The sequence below is a fragment of the Schistocerca serialis genome, chromosome 5, assembly GCF_023864345.2.
Source record: "Schistocerca serialis cubense isolate TAMUIC-IGC-003099 chromosome 5, iqSchSeri2.2, whole genome shotgun sequence".
Classification (NCBI taxonomy): domain Eukaryota; kingdom Metazoa; phylum Arthropoda; class Insecta; order Orthoptera; family Acrididae; genus Schistocerca; species Schistocerca serialis.
The window spans coordinates 635,077,656-635,095,144 of NC_064642.1; the positions used below are offsets into that span (position 1 = coordinate 635,077,656).

The following is a 17,489-nucleotide window of genomic DNA, read 5'->3' on the forward strand; positions in this document are numbered from 1 at the left end:
TCTGAAACTTCTCGTAAAATTGCTTTTTAGGTTGCTCCAAGAGCCAAATCGCTCGACAGAGAACGTATAATGCCCATCCCAATAATAGGTGGAGTAGTAAATCTCGTTCCAACATTTGTGCATCATCTGTACGTGGGGGATTATCTGGTGGTGTGGGGGGATGGCTAAGGCTATTAAGAGGCAAAACCCGCTTGCAACAGCTAAATGAGATGCAAAGACATAACATACAATGGCAGCAATAGCACATCATAAAGGGAAAGTGCTGTGTTTAGTGCCGTATAGGAAAACTGGACCTGGTCTGTACCTGACGAAAAAAAATTTCTCCTTAAACAATCTTCCAACGAGAGAAATTACTAATAATTACTTACAATATTAGGTTAAAATAGTGGAAATTTCACCCTTTGCCGAAACTTCTATAAGATATGATAGTGCGATTATTAACTTTTGAATGAGTAGTGAACCTGGTTCACATTGCCTATCTTACAAGAAGAAGGATAATGTTGTGTACTACATCGATAGTTCCAGTAACGTATTATGACCAATAGCGTTGCCGCAATAGTAACACCCATTCCCGTCAGATCACTGAACGTAAGCGCTGTCGGGCGTGGCTAGCACTGGATGGGTGACCATCCAGGTCTGCCGGGCGCTGTTGGCCAGCAGGGTGCACTCGGCCTTCCTGAGGCCAATTGAGAAGCAGCGGCTCCGGTCGCGAAAACTGACAACGGCTGGGAGAGCGGTGTGCTGACCATATTCCCCTACATATACGCATCCAATGACATCTATTGGCGGTCGATGACGCGGCGGTCGATCAGTAAAATTGGGTCAGCCGAGGCCTTTTCAGGCAGAGTCATTCTGAGAATAGTGACGTATTTTAAAAAAACTATACAATAAAGTGCAACTACAATATGATTCAAATGGTTCAAATGGCTTTAAGCACTATGGGGCTTACCATCTGAGGTCCCCAGTCCCCTAGACTTAGAACTACTTAAACCTAACTAACCTAAGGTCAGCACACATATCCATGCCCGAGGCAGGATTCGAACCTGCGACCGTAGCAACAGCGCGGTTCCGGACTGAAGCGCCTAGAATCGCTCGGCCACCCATATGATTCAATCACCTAAAAGCGAGAGGTGTGACTACCTTTGTTTAACGTTTCTGAACTCTAGAGACATTAGCAAGTATTTTAGCGCAGACCGGCAGTATCACAATGCATGCCACCGAACATCGTCTAAGGTTTGGCCTGGTTTATAGCTGCTGTCTTTTATCCCATGCTAAATTCGTCTCATCGCATGTAAGAAATTGTCTACTCAACTTACTTACCTATAATTCCATACCGAAAATTACATCGAGAAACGGTAAGTTCTACTTTTATAATCAGGTAGATGATGAGGAAATTTTGGGCAGAATTACTTTAAAACGTGGAACGTATTAACTGCATGGCATTATTTCTCCCTTGCTGAGGGAGATTAAGTCGTACTGCATCAAGAAGGACTGAATATGATTCAGAGAAAAAATAAAAAATCGTTGTCAAATTGAACACCAGTTACAACAAAACTCTCAAACGATGAGAGATGGGGAGCAGTACATACGTTGATTTTTAGTAGGATAAAATTATAAGGTCAGATTTAGGTTTTGAGAGAAGCGCAATTGAAAAGAAATCTTAAAAAGAGCATTAACAGCAGTAATATTCAGAATGTTAATTTCCTACGCATTTACTGTAACATTTCTGGAGTTTAAATCCACAGTGCTGCTCCTACATGCAAGTTACATCAGTTCTTTCTTGCAGTACCATCTAGATATAAGATTGAGCAATCACCATATTCGCTTACTTACATGCCAGTTTGGAGAGATACGTTTCAAAATTAATAATATCAGTTACCGATCAAAACTGAAATCTTGTGGATTTCGATGGTGAAAAAGTAGCTATTTGACTACACTTAAGGAAACTAATATGCAGCATGTTATGTCTGAAAAAAAGGAAAAGCAAATACAAAGAAGAACAATAGGAAAGTGAAAAAATGTGTTAACTCTTCACAATCGACAAATACTATCGTTGCAAGGATACACAGTTCTATAAATATTAACATCATTTTCTGTGAACTCTCATTCCACACTGTGGTGAGGTAACAGGAAGAAGAAGAAGAAGAAGAAGAAAAAGAAAAAGAAAAAGATAAGTTACTTACTGAATGCAAGAGAAAAAATTCTCGTTGATGCCTCTGTTACTCACTTCATATATCGTAACAACAAATCATTGGGTCAACCAGCTATCGCTCATAACGATTCCATATCGATTGCGATACAAATTGAAAACACTTACCTACTGCCATGTGATAATCGTCTGCATATTGAACGAAGACTTCTCGATGAATCAGGAGTGCCGGAAGTGACATCATAATCATGTGATCGGAAGCCTGGCTATCTTGGATCTTTAGAGCATGTAAAAAGCCTTGATAGCCACAACTGATTGATAGTCTGCAGTACTGGAAACTGTGAACATCTCACTCAAGATAAGGAAACTTCCTCATGCTTACGAAGGGCGTTTGATGGTTTGGTAGCATGAAATAACTCATTGCTCTGAATTCATTTTTCCAGAAACACATACAATACCCTCTTTGATTGCCGAAAAGTATGCAGCTAACGTTCTTCTCCAAATTTCTCGGTCATGGACGCATCGGAAAGTTGTATTCCAGTTGCGACTAGCCTCTCTTGTCAATCCACAGTTGAATGCAGACTGTGGGATGCACCCGTTCCTCTTTGACTGCCAAGGGTTCTGCGCCACAAACTCGATTTGTTGCGAAGGAATTTACTTTTCGGATGTTGGGTGGTTTTCGAAGTGTAGTTGCTTCTGGATATTTCATTCTACAGTGGACAACACTCAACAGTGAGATGGATACAGCTTCAGCAAAATGGTTGGTGGAAATCAATTGCAACACCGTATTATCTCAGTTGTTCTACATCTACATCTACATTTATACTCCGCAAGCTACCCAACGGTGTGTGGCGGAGGGCACTTTACGTGTCTCTGTCATTACCTCCCTTTCCTGTTCCAGTTGCGTATGGTTCGCGGGAAGAACGACTGCCGGAAAGCCCCCATGCGCGCTCGAATCTCTCTAATTTTACATTCGTGATCACCTCGGGAGGTATAAGTAGAGGGAAGCAATATATTCGATATCTCATCCAGAAACTCACCCTCTGGAAACCTGGACAGCAAGCTACACCACGATGCAGAGCGCCTCTCTTGCAGAGTCTGCCACTTGAGTTTGCTAAACATCTCCGCAACGCTATCACGCTTACCAAATAACCCTGTGACGAAACGCGCCGTTCTTCTTTGGATCTTCTCTATCTCCTCTGTCAAGCCGACCTGGTGCGGATTGCACACTGATGAGCAATACTCAAGTATAGGTCGAACGAGTCCTTTGTTGATGGACTACATTTTCTAGCGACTCTCCCAATGAATCTCAACCTGGCACCCGCCTTACCAACAATTAATTTTATATGATCATTCCACTTCAAATCGTTCCGCACACATACACCCAGATATTTTACAGAAGTAACTGCTACCAGTGTTTGTTCCGCTACCATATAATCGTACAATAAAGGATCCTTCTTTCCATGTATTCGCAATGCATTACATTTGTCTATGTTAAAGGTCAGTTGCCACTCCCTGCACCAAGTGCCTATCCGCTGCAAATCTTCCGGCATTTCGCTGCAATTTTCTAATGCTGCAACTTCTCTGTATACTACAGCATCATCCGCGAAAAGCCGCATGGAACTTCCGACACTATCTACTACGTCATTTATAGATATTGTGAAAAGCAATGGTCCCATAACACTCCCCTGTGGCACGCCAGGGGTTACTTTAACGTCTGTAGACGTCTCTCCATTGAGAACAACATTCTGTACTCTGCTTGGTAAAAACTCTTCAATCCAGCCACACAGCTGGTCTGATATTCCGTAGGCTCCTACTTTTTTTTTACCAGGCGACAGTGCGGAACTGTATCGAACGCCTTCCGGAAGTCAAGGAAAATGGCATCTACCTGGGAGCCTGTATCTAACATTTTCTGGGTCTCATGAACAAATAAAGCGAGTTGGGTCTCACACGATCGATGTTTCCGGAATCCATGTTGATTCCTACAGAGTACATTCTGGGTTTCCAGAAATGACATGATACGCGAGCAAAAAAACATGTTCTAAAATTCTACAACAGGTCGATGTCAGAGATATAGGTCTATAGTTTTGCGCATCTGCTCGACGACCCTTCTTGAAGAATGGGACTACCTGTGCTCTTTTCCAATCATTTGGAACCTTCCGTTCCTCTAGAGACTTGCGGTACACGACTGTTAGAAGGGGGGCAAGTTCTTTCGCGTACTCTGTGTAGAATCGAATTGGTATCCCGTCATGTCCAGTGTACTTCCCTCTGTTGAGTGATTTCAGTTGCTTTTCTATTCCTTGGACACTTATTTCGATGTCAGCCATTTTTTCGTTTGTGCGAGGATTTACAGAAGGAACTGCAGTGCGGTCTTCCTCTGTGAAACAGCTTTGGAAAAAGCTGTTTAGTATTTCAGCTTTACGCGTGTCATCCTCTGTTTCAATGCCATCTTCATCCCAGAGTGTCTGGATATGCTGTTTCGAGCCACTTACTGATTTAACGTAAGATCAGAACTTCCTAGGATTTTCTGTCAAGTCGGTACATAGAATTTTACTTTCGAATTCACTGAACACTTCACGCATAGCCCTCCGTACGCTAACTTTGACATCGTTTAGCTTCTGTTTGTCTAAGAGGTTTTGGCTGCGTTTAAACTTGCAGTGAAGCTCTCTTTTCTTTCGCAGAAGTTTCCTAATTTTGTTATTGAACAACGGTGGGTTTTTCCCGTCCCTCATAGTTCTACTCGGCATGTATCTGTCTAAAACACATTTTACGATTGCCTTGAACTTTTTCCATAAACACTCAACATTGTCAGTCTCGGAACAGAAATTTTCGTTTTAATCTGTTAGGTAGTCTGAAATCTGCTTTCTATTACTCTTCTTAAACAGATAAACCTTCCTCCCTTTTTTTATATTCCTATTTACTTCCATATTCAGGGATGCTTCAACGATCTTATGATCACTGATTCCCTCTTCTGCGCTTACAGAATCGAAAAGTTCGGGTCTGTTTGTTATCAGTAGGTCCAATATGTTATCTCCACGAGTCGGTTCTCTGTTCAACTGCTCGAGGTAATTTTCGGAAAGTGCACTCAGTATAATGTCACTCGATGCTCTGTCCCTACCACCCGTCCTAAACATCTGAGTGTCCCAGTCTATATCTGGTAAATTGAAATCTCCACCTAAGACTATAACATGCTGAGAAAATTTATGTGAAATGTATTCCAAATTTTCTCTCAGTTGTTCTGCCACTAATGCTGCTGAGTCGGGAGGTCGGTAAAAGGAGCCAATTATTAACCTAGATCGGTTGTTGAGTGTAACCTCCACCCATAATAATTCACAGGAACTATCCACTTCTACTTCACTACAGGATAAACTACTACTAACAGCGAAAAACACGCCACCACCGGTTGCATGCAATCTATCCTTTCTAAACACAGTCTGTGCCTTTGTAAAAATTTCGGCAGAATTTGTCTCTGGCTTCAGCCAGCTTTCCGTACCTATAACGATTTCAGCTTCGGTGTCATTAGAGATGGCACTGACTGCTTTTCGCTCAGTTATACTACATGAGTTGCGTGTCTTCCTAGCGTTTGGAGAAAGTGACGTAGACTACGGACTTGTTTCCACAACAGGCCATGCATAATACGAGGTGCATTCAAGTACTAAGGCCTCCGACTTTTTTTCTAATTAACTACTCACCCGAAATCGATGAAACTGGCGTTACTTCTCGACGTAATCGCCCTGCAGACGTACACATTTTTCACAACGCTGACGCCATGATTCCATGGAAGCGGCGAAGGCTTCTTTACGAGTCTGTTTTGACCACTGGAAAATCCCTGAGGCAATAGCAGCACGGCTGGTGAATGTGCGGCCACGGAGAGTGTCTTTCATTGATGGAAAAAGCCAAAAGTCACTAGGAGCCAGGTCAGGTGAGTAGGGGGCATGAGGAATAACTTCAAAGTTGTTATCACGAAGAAACTGTTGCGTAACGTTAGCTCGATGTGCGGGTGCGTTGTCTTGGTGAAACAGCACACGCGCAGCCCTTCCCGGACGTTTTTGTTGGAGTGCAGGAAGGAATTTGTTGTTCAAAAAATTTTCGTAGGATTCACCTGTTACCGTAGTGCCCTTTGGAAAGCAATGGGTAAGGATTGCGCCCTCGCTGTCCCAGAACATGGATACCATCATTTTTTAAGCACTGGCGGTTACCCGAAATTTTTTTGGTGGCTGTCAATCTGTGTGCTTCCATTGAGCTGACTGGCGCATTGTTTCTGGATTGAAAAATGGCATCCACGTCTCATCCATTGTCATAACCGACGAAAAGAAAGTCCCATTCATGCTGTCGTTGCACGTCAACATTGCTTGGCAACATGACACACGGGCAGCCATGTGGTCGTCCGTCAGCATTCGTGGCATCCACCTGGATGACACTTTTCGCATTTTCAGGTCGTCATGCAGGATTGTGTGCACAGAACCCACAGAAATGACAACTCTGGAGGCGATCTGTTCAACGGTCATTCGGCGATCCCCCAAAACAATTCTCTCCACTTTCTTGATCATGTCGTCAGACCGGCTTGTGCGAGCCCGAGGTTGTTTCGGTTTGTTGTCACACCAGATGTTCTGCCTTCATTAAACTGTCGCACCCACGAACGCACTTTCGACACATCCATAACTCCATCACCACATGTCTCCTTCAACTGTCGATGAATTTCAATTGGTTTCACACCACGCAAATTCAGAAAACGAATGATTGCACGCTGTTCAAGTAAGGAAAACGTCGCTCTTTTAAGTATTTAAAACAGTTCTCATTCTCGCCGCTGGCGGTAAAATTCCATCTGTCGTACGGTGCTGCCATCTCTGGGACGTATTGACAATGAACGCGGCCTCATTTTAAAACAATGCGCATGTTTCTATCTCTTTCCAGTCTGGAGAAAAAAAAAATCGGAGGCCTTAGAACTTGAATGCACCTCGTACTGAGGACAATGGCTGTCCCTCACTTCCTACGTCCCAACTGAAATGTGAGATGAGAAATCCGAAATAGTGACTGCTACGTTGAATGTAAAGTCGTTGGGTCAGTGGCAGCATGACTGTCAGTTGTGAGATTTCCGACTTACGCCAACGAGCAGAATGGACGTTCTTGTTGAACAATGAGAGAAAAGTAATTTTTTGTACTAAAATTTATGTCTAGAGTATTGTTGTTCGATTTATTTCCCTCTCTCTCTCTATAACATATTGTACAAAGAAATATTTTGATGTTGACTTCTCATTCTGACGAGATCACGCTCTTGTTGCTGACATCATTGTAATCGGCACGAAAGTTGAAACAACTGGAGAACTGCATTTCTTTGCACACAAAGCGTGTCTAAGGAGCGTGGTTATCACAAAAAGAACGGCAGCGAAGGCGGAGTAGATGTACTTGGGTACGGCTGAGCTGGCGGAAGAGGCAGCCTCTTGTCCAAGGCCAGAATGGACAGAGGGCACGACGGTTCCACATGTTAGTGGCGGTACCTCGACAGCGTCTGTTCCACATGTTAGTGGCGGCTGAATAAGTAATATTCCAGGCTAACAACATGGTCTTACTTCCGGAATTCAGGGATGACTTTATATTCCCTACTTTTTACAAGTTACAGCTTCAAGTCGCAAAGTGGAAAGCTCGCATGATGGAAGTACTGTAGCATTGGTGATATTTTTTTGAGCATGGTGCTGTTTTATGCAGTTCAGATGAAGATTACATATACAGGAAGGTCAGAAAATGTCTGGAACGCCCGTAGGGAGTTGCAGGGCAGGTTGTACTGAGACATGAATGTTTAGATGGCTCTGAGCACTGTGCGCCTTAACTTCTGAGGTCATCAGTCGCCTAGAACTGAGAACTAATTAAACCTAACTAACCTAAGGACATCACACACATCCATGCTCGAGGCAGGATTTAAACCTGCGTCGGTAGCACAAATGTTTAGAAAAAAATCCTATATGTTATGCAGTTTCCGAGTTATTTAACATTAAAGTTGCCGATCAGGTAGTCGCGCACGGAAATTCAAGTTTCAGGTGACCAAGTAAAGCACCCGTTGGGCAACAACGCCCCTGGTAGGCCGCTAGAAAATGAGCGCACGTAGCCAATATTGGCTGATTTCAATCCTAAACAACTCGGAAACGTCGCAACGTATCGATATTTTTTCAGAAGCTTTATGTCTCAGTACAACCTACCCTGCAACATCTCTACGCTCGTTTGAGACATTTTCTGACCACGCTGTATAAAAAGAAATAAAGCTACTGTAGTCCATTTCATGAACGGTAGTGGTTTGCACAGCTCGAGCGAAAGACGGCGAATAAAATTTTGCTCTTCCAGGCCGCAATAGCAATACGTGCATACACGTAGTTTATGCCTGATGAAAGCATGTTTCCTCCAAATTATTTCTCTTACTTGTTTTTGTAGAATTTGTTTCTTACCACCACCATAAAAGATGACAACTCGCAACAAATGGAATAAGAATCACCTAAATTACTCCCTACATTGACGTTTAATGTTCACATTGGCTACGACATTCATATCAGAGGGCTCAGAACACTACAGTACGCTCACTGGCTGGCGAAGGATGCGTCACGTAGGTGTGCAGAACAAGGCTAAAGTCGATCTCTATTGTTCATGATTCCCACTACAGCCACGTAGATGGAACATGGCGGATACATACTAATAACCTGTTTCATCAGTTTTTTTTTTTAATTTTCCTTCAACGTGACATCTTAACGAAAACGGGCGTGGATTGTGAGTCATGAATAAGAGGTGACAAAGTCATGGAAGTATATAGCACAGTTTAGTACTGCGTTTAAGTGTTAAGTGGGCCAGGTTATCCATATCTCTACTACTTCCTCCGACTCTTGTAACAACAGTCTCGTTTCTGTACAAGCTGTAGATAAACTTTCGAACATGTGTATTATCCCCGCTACTTTCAGAATTTCAAGCATTGTATTCCAACCAACATTGTCAAAAGCATTGTCTAAATCTACATATAAAAGGAAATGTCCTGACTAACTGGTTGGTTGACTTACCACCGTCCAGCCCAGACCACTGACGATAGAAACTTGAAATTTGGAGACAGTGTTGATCTCATAAGGTATGCGTCGTTTAGTAAGGAATGTTTCGAAACACCACCTCCAAACGAGTGACGTAGGGAACAAAAGATTTTTTGAAAATATGTCACTATTAAGGCAATTTTGAACCCAGAACTACAAAAATTTTTATGTGGTTTATGGTGAAAAATAAAAAATGAGTGCAGCAGTTTTGGAAATTCTGTCTCTAGCGGGCTAAAATAGTGGATGAAAGTTTTGTTGAAAAACAAATAATTTTTAAACTATTTTAAAGCTACATCTATGAAACTGGTCTTTGAATTTTACAATTAAAAATTTAAAAAAAACATATTTCAATGACCTTTTTGGGAGTTCAACACACTTTTTTTTTTGAGTCATCAGTCTTCTGACTTGTTTAAAGCAGGCTGCCACTAATTCCTCTCCTGTGGCAACCTCTTCATCTCATAGAAGCACTCGCAACCTAGGTCCTTAATTATTTGCTGGATGTGTTCCAATCTCCGTCTTCCTCTACTGTTTTTGTTCTCTACCACTCCCTCTAGTACCATGAAAGTCATTCCCTCATGTCTTAACAAATGTTCTATCATCCTGTCTTTTCTCCTTATCAGCGTTTTCCACATATTCCTTTCCTCTCCGATTCTGCGCAGAACCTTCTCATTCCTTATCTTATCAGTCCACCTAATTTTAAACACTCGTCTGTAGCACCAAACCTCAAATGCTTTGATTCTCTTCTGTTCCGGTTTTTCCACAGTCCATGTTTCACTACCATACCATGCTGGGTTCCAAACATACATTCTCAGAAATGCCTATGTTTGATACTAGTAGACCTCCCTTGGCCAGGAATGCTCTTTTTGACAGTGCTAGTCTGCTTTTGATGTCCTTCTTTCTCCGTCCGTCATTGGTTATTTTGCTGCCTAGGCAGTAGAAATCCTTAACTTCATCTACTTCGTGACCATCAATCCTGATATTAAGTTTCTCGCAGTTCTCGCTACTTCTCATTACTTTCGTCTTTCTTCGGTTTACTCTCAATCCATATTCTCTACTCATTGGACTGTTCATTCCAATCAGCAGATCATATAATTCTTCTTCATTTTCACTCAGAATAGCAATGTCATCAGCGAATCGTATCACTGATATCCTTTCACCTTGAATTTTAATTCCACTCGTGAACCTTTCTTTTCTTTCCATCATTGTTTCTTCGATGTGTAGATTGAACAGTAGGGGCGAATGTCTACCTCCCTTCCCTCTTGGTTCTTGTACATATTGTATGTTACCCATCTCTCCCTGTAGCTTACCACTATTTTTCTCAGAATTTCGAACATCTTGCTCCATTTTGCATTGTCGAAGGCTTTTTCCAGGTCGACTGATCCTATGAACGTGTCTTGATTTTTCTTTAGTCTTCTTCCATTATCAAAATTGCCTCTCCGAGGCCTTTGCCTTTCTAAAGCCAAACTAATCGTCATCTAAAAGATCCTCAGTTTGTTTTCTATTCTTCTGTATATAATTCTTATCGACAACTTCGATGCATAAGCTGTTAAGCTGATTGTGAGATAATTCTCGCACTTGTCGGCTCTTGCATTCTTCGGAATTGTGTAGATGACATTTTTCCGAAAGTCAGTTGGTATGTCGCCAACTTAATATGTTCTCCGCATCAACGTGAGTAGTCGGTTTGTTGCCACTTCCCCAGTGGTTTTAGAACTTCTGATGGAATGTTATCTCTCGCTTCTGCATTATTTGATCTTAAGTTCTCCAGAGCTCCCTTAAATTCTTACACTGGATTCCCTATCTCTTCTACATCGACTCCTGTTTCTTCTTCCATCACATCTGACAAATTTTCCGCTGCATAGAGGCCTTCAGTGTACTCTTTCAAACTATCCGCTCTCTGCTCCGCATTTAACGCCAGAATTCCCGTTGCACTCTTAATGTTACCACCCTTGTTTATAATTTAACTGAATGTGGTCTTGACTTTCCCATATGCTGAGTCAATCCTTCCGACAATCATTTCTTTTTCGATTTCTTTTCATTTTTTATGCAGCCATTTCGTCTTAACTTCCCTGCACTTCCTATTTACATCATTTTTCAGCGACATGTGTTTCTTTATTCCTGAATTTCCCTGGACATTTTTGTAGGTCCTTCTTTCATCGATCAACTGAAGTATTTCCTCTATTCCCCAGGTTTCTTTGAAGTTACCTATGGTTTTTTTTCCAAATTCTGTGATTGTCCTCTTTAGAAATGTCCATTCCTCTTCAACTGTACTGCCTATTATTATTCCTTATTCCGTATTATTCCTTATTGCTGTATGTATGGCCTTAGAGAACTCCAAGCATACATCGTCATTCCTTAGTACTTTCGCATCCCACTTCTTTGCCTATTGATTCTTCCTGACTAACCTCTTCAACTTCAGCCTATTCTTCATCACTACTACATTATGATTTGGGTCTATATCTGCTCGTGGGTACGCCTTACAATCAAATGTCTGATTTCGGAATCTCTGTCTGACCATGATGTAATCTAACTGAAATCTTCCCATATCACCCGGCGTTTTCCAAGTATATCTCCTCCTCTTGTAATTCTTGAACAGAGTATTCGCAATTATTAGACGAAATTTATTACAGAACTCAATTAGTTTTTCTCCTCTCTCAGTCCTTGTCCCAAGTCCATATTCTCCTATTACCTTTTTATCTACTCCTTTCCTTACAGCTGCATTCCTGTCCCCCATGACTATTAGATTTTCGTCGACCTTTACGTACTGTATTACTCTTTCAATATCCTCATGCACTTTCTCTATCTGGACTGGTCTGTCTGGTCTTGTGAGGTCTGCACATATACATGGACTACCGTTGTCGGTGTTGGCTTGCTGCCGATTCTAATAAGTACAACCCTATCACTGAACTGTTCACAGTAGCACACCCTCTGCTCTACTTCGCTATTCATAACGAATCCTATTCCAGTTATACCATTCTCTGCTGCTGTTGATATTACCCAACACTCATCTGACCAGAAATCCTTGTCTTCTTTCGATTTCACGCCACTGACCCCTACTATATCTAAATTTAACTTTTGGATTTCCCTCTTCAGATTTTCTAGTTTCCTTGCCAAGTTCGAGCTCCTGACATTCCAAGCCCCGACTCTCGGAGGATGGGGAATTATTCCGGAATCTTTTGCTATTGGCCAGATCATTATGACACTTTTTCAATTACAGGCCACATGCCCCGTGGATGCACTTTATGCGTCTTTAATGCAGTGGTTTCCATTGCCTTCTCATCCTCATGTCATTGATAATTTCTGATTCTTCCACCTTTAGGGTCAGTTTGCCATCCCAAGAACAAGAGAGTGCGCTGAACCTCTGTCCGCTCCTCCGCCCTCTTTCACAAGGCCGTTGGCAGAATGGGGGTGGCTTCTTATGCCGGAAGTCTTTGACCGTCAGTGACGATTATTAATCAAAATTTAAGAAGTGGCGGGTTTTCAACCCGGGATCGCGGATGTTTCATTACTAATTAAAGAGTCTACCCGTAGACCACATGTCTAAGAGAGGGGGGGGGGGGGAGTGAAATAGGGGAAGAAACTTTGTATGATATTTCATTACGAAAGCATTTTTGAAACTAAATCTCTGAAAATTTGTATTTGGCTTCTTTATTAGAAATTCAGAAAAACTGGTAGCAGTTTTCTGGCCATTCAACCCCTAATGGCGTGAAGTAGCCCACGAAAACTTTTATGAAAATATTTAGTTGTATTAAAACATTTTTTAAAGCTATATCACCAAAAACAGTACTTGACCTCTTCGTTAGAAATAAAGTAATATGTGTTAGTGGATGAAATTTTCTAAGGAAAGACCACAACAACAACTCAAAAGGTAGGATTACCTAAGACTTACGACTCCGACTATTAGAATCGCTTTTTGGTCAGAAATACAAGACTAGGTTTCTACGGCCTTAATCAACGTGAAAAGTTGAGAACATGCTGCAGTTTCCGAACAACATAAAAATTCGATTAAAGAAAGACAAACAAAAGAATCCCTTCAGGTGATGGAGTGTATGGGTGCGTAGTAGAGGGTGCTAGGCTAATTTACTACAAACGTAGGTTTGCCTTTCTTTAACCTATCTTTTATGATGTCCCGCATGTTCATGTATTCATCCGCAATCCAAACTGATGTACACCGATTCTTACTTCTACCAGTTTTTCCATTCTTCAGTAAGTAACTCATTTCAGTGTTTTGTAACAAAGACTTATGAAATGACCGTTCGCTAATACACTTTGCAGCCACCTGCCTTTTTTTGACTTGGAATTATTACATAATCATTTTATTTTTCCTAATGTCTATTTTAATGTACTAGGTCTGGGCATAAGTTTGTAGCGATTTTGTTTTACATGTTGGTATTCCGGTTGCTACGGGTTGAATTATAGTTGTCATTTTTTATTTGTAGCTCACCGTTCTTAGTTGAGGCTGCGTATTGCCATTTTGTCATTTTCACATAGAAAATGAAGTGTCAAGTGAAGAAATCGGAACATTTCGGACATATTCTCTTTGAGTTTAATAGAGGGGTGAAAGCAGCGGAGGCATTTGCGCTGTGTATGGGGATAACTCGATTGGCCAGAGGACGGCGGTAGAACGGTTTTCTCTTTTTAATGAGAATCGTTTTGACATTAATGACTCTCCGTGTTCAGGAAGATCTTTGGGGTTTGATGAAGATCGTTTAAACACATTAATCCACAATTACCCACAGTGACAGCTGACAAATCTGACGAACTGTGATTATTCCATCATTGTGCGACATATGAATGCAATGAGGAAGGTTCAAAAATCGGGTGCATGGATACCGCATGCTTTAAGTCAAAATTGTAGTATCATTGCCACAGATACTTCTACAACGCCGCGGTAACAAAAGGTTGGCAGCCCGCCGTCTGCCGAGCACAGCGCACTCTAGCGGGCTGTGCAGCTCGACGGAACTGGAGTGTGCCTCGTTCACTTCTTAGCTAGCTTTCAACCTAGGCAGACGCACTTTCATAACCGGCCCTCAGCCAGTTCTGTAATGTTTGCATTCATTCTCTGAGGAGGGCCAATCAGGCTTACTCCCTGAGAATACGTTGTATTAGTTCATTCCATGTTACGAGATTGACAGTTCATAGCCGCAACTGGAGTCCTAAAAACTACTGAAGATAAGTAATTTCATTGTACTATGTGTTTTTGAATAATAATCCTTCTCTCTAACAGTGTGCCGTACCGCATATTATTGCAACCTGGACTCCTTCAGCTCCTATCAACTCTGCCTCCTACTTATTTGCATTTAGTAACGAGCTGAAAACACCGACGCGTTTAGTGCCTCTAAACAGTGAGACACAATAAAAATCAGAAAAAAACAGCAGGTGGTCATATGTGGATCTCTGCTTACTCGTTATCAACTGACTCGTGAACAGCACCGACCATACCCATTTCGTATCGTTACTGGTGCCGATAAATGGTATCTTTATGTTAACATAAGGAAAAGAAAGTAATGGCTGAGCACAAACAAAGCAGTAGCTCCCCATACAAAGACCTGTGCGTATCCACAAAAGATAATGTTATGCATCTGTTGGAACAGTGACAGTGTGGTGCACCAGTAATTGCATCCTCGAAGTGTATCAATCACTGCTGACTTGTCAACAACTGCAGACTCAATCCTAGAACGACGATCGGGAAGGCTGGGCGGAGTGGTGCTACCCCACGATAATCCACGCCCGCACTCTGTCAGACACTTTACAGGAGTTGGGAATTTATACCGACTCCTCCTTATTCACCTGACCTTGCACCCTCAGATTTTCATCTTCTCCGCTCGATATCGAAGAACCTCCCAGGAACTTCCTTTCCCGATGAAAATTGGCTCCGAAAGTGGTTCAATGAATTCTTCGCCTCAAAACCACGTGATTTTTACAGTTGGGGAGTCGAAAAGTTACTCCAGATTTCGCAGACTGTTGTAAATAGTGAAGGATGTTATTGATGACTAATGTCTGTTCTGCATATCTGTTGTGTTTACTACACTACTGGCTATTAAAATTGCTACACCACAAAGATGACGTGCTACAGACGCGAAATTTAACCGACAGGAAGAAGAAGCTGTCATACGCAAATGATTAGCTTTCCAGAGCATTCACACAGGGTTGGCACCGGTGGCGACACCTACAATGTGCTGACACGAGGAAAGTTTCCAACCGATTTCTCATACAGAAACGGCAGATGACCAGCGTTGCCTGGTCAATCGTTGTTGTGATGCCCTGTTCAAGGGGGAGAAATGCGTACCATCACGTTTCCGACTTTGATAAAGGTCGGATTGTAGCCTATCGCGATTGCGGTTTATCGTATCGCGACATTGCTGATCGAATTGGTCGAGATCCAATGACTGTTAGCATAATATGGAATCGGTGGGTTCAGGAGGGTAATACGGAACGCCGTGCTGGATCCCAACGGCCTCGTATCACTAGCGGTCGAGATGACAGGCATCTTATCCATATGGCTGTAACGGATCGTGCAGCCACATCCCGATCCGTGAATCAACAGATTGGGACGTTTGCAAGACAAACAACCATCTGCACGAACAGTTCGACGACGCTGCATTACAGGCAGAAGCGCCTGCGATGGAGTACTCAACAACGATCCTGGGTGCACGAATGGCAAAACGTCATTTTTTCGGATGAATCCAGGTTCTCTTTACAGCATGATGACGGTCGCATCCGTGTTGGTGACATCGCGGTGAACGCACATTGGAAGCGTGTATTCGTCATCACCATACTGGCGTATCACCCGGTGTGATGGTATGGGGTGCCAGTGGTTACACGTCTCGGCCACCTCTTGTTCGCACTGACGGTACTTTGAACAGTGGACGTTACATTTCAGATGTGTTACGACCCGTGGCTCTACCCTTCATTCGATCCCTGCGAAACCCTACATTTCAGCAGGATAATGCACGAACGTATGTCGCAAGGCCTGTACGGGTCTTTCTGGATACAGAAAATGTTCGACTGCTGCCCTGGCCAGCACATTCTCCAGATCTCTCACCAATTGATAACGTCTGGTCAATGGCGGCCGAGCAACTGGCTCGTCACAATACGCCAGTCACTATTCTTGATGAACTGTGGTGTCGTGCATGGGCAGCTGTCCCTGTACACGCCATCCAAGCTCTGTTTGACTCAGTGCCCAGGCGTATCAGGGCCGTTATTACGGCCAGATGTGGTTGTTCTGGGTACCGATTTCTCGGGATCTATGTACCCGAATTGCGTGAAAATGTAATCACATGTCAGTTCTAGTATAATATATCTGGCCAATGAATACCCGTTTATCATCTGCGTTTCTTCTTGGTGTAGCAATTTTAATGGACAGTAGTGTAAATTTACGGAAAAACGCTACGAACTTACGCACCAAGCCAATAGTAGCAGAGGAAGAGAGTACGTACGTGATGGAGGCCTCTGGAGGAGGAGGCGGCGCCGTTTCGGCCCAACGGGGCCACGTCTGTATCAGCGAGAAGAAGGCGCGGCCCGGGCTCTCCGACGGCCGGCACTGACAGTATCCCAGGATGCGGTAGTCAGGCGACAGGTGGCCCAGACGCACGCCTTGCTCCAGCAGCCGCCACAGGGAGGCGACCGCCTCTGGGGAGGGCAGCTCCTGCATGAAGTGGCCGATGAAGGCGACGCCCACGCTGGCTGCGTTGTAGTTCTTGGTGTGGCTGCCGACGATGCCCCAGCCGCGGCCCTCGTACACCACGCCGTCCATCCCCACCAAGAAGTTGTAGGCGATGTCGAACCAGCCCTGACCCTCCATGTGCATCAGCTGTATCCGCCGGAGCAGTATCATGTTTAAGGCCGGCGTCTCGGACGATAGGGAGGCTGTGTGGTCTGTCAAAGATACCAATGATCGATCTGAAAATTACTTCTCCACCTCAGAATTTCCACGCATTATCCCTTTCAGACCCTCTGGCTACAGTAGTGTACATTAACTTTTACTGGGTCTTAGTTGCAACAGCATTTTTTCCCCAATGGAAACCTGAGAAACACATTTGTGATCATTCAACCTTTCCATCGTGTGCAAGTGCTGCCAACTGTTGGGCACCACTGTGAAAATGTCAACAAGACACTTTATCAGTGCGCAACAGCTCGTGGCCACCAGAATATATATATGTGGTGGGTACGCTATATTCCACAGTACAACTGAATATCGTTATTGTTATTTTGCACGATAGTTATTGAATGATTGTTTTACTACACTACTGGCCATTAAAATTGCTACACGAAGAAGAAAT

At 43.0% G+C, this 17,489-nt stretch overlaps 1 protein-coding gene across 1 annotated transcript in view; it reads right to left on the reverse strand.

The window, feature by feature from the left end:
• Positions 1-17,489, reverse strand: part of LOC126482114 (uncharacterized) — a 191,300-nt gene that overhangs the window by 80,447 nt on the left and 93,364 nt on the right. The window contains exon 3 of the mRNA XM_050106089.1: positions 16,647-17,085. Coding sequence (XP_049962046.1) covers positions 16,647-17,085 — 439 coding nt within the window. The remainder of the gene's footprint in view (positions 1-16,646; positions 17,086-17,489) is intronic.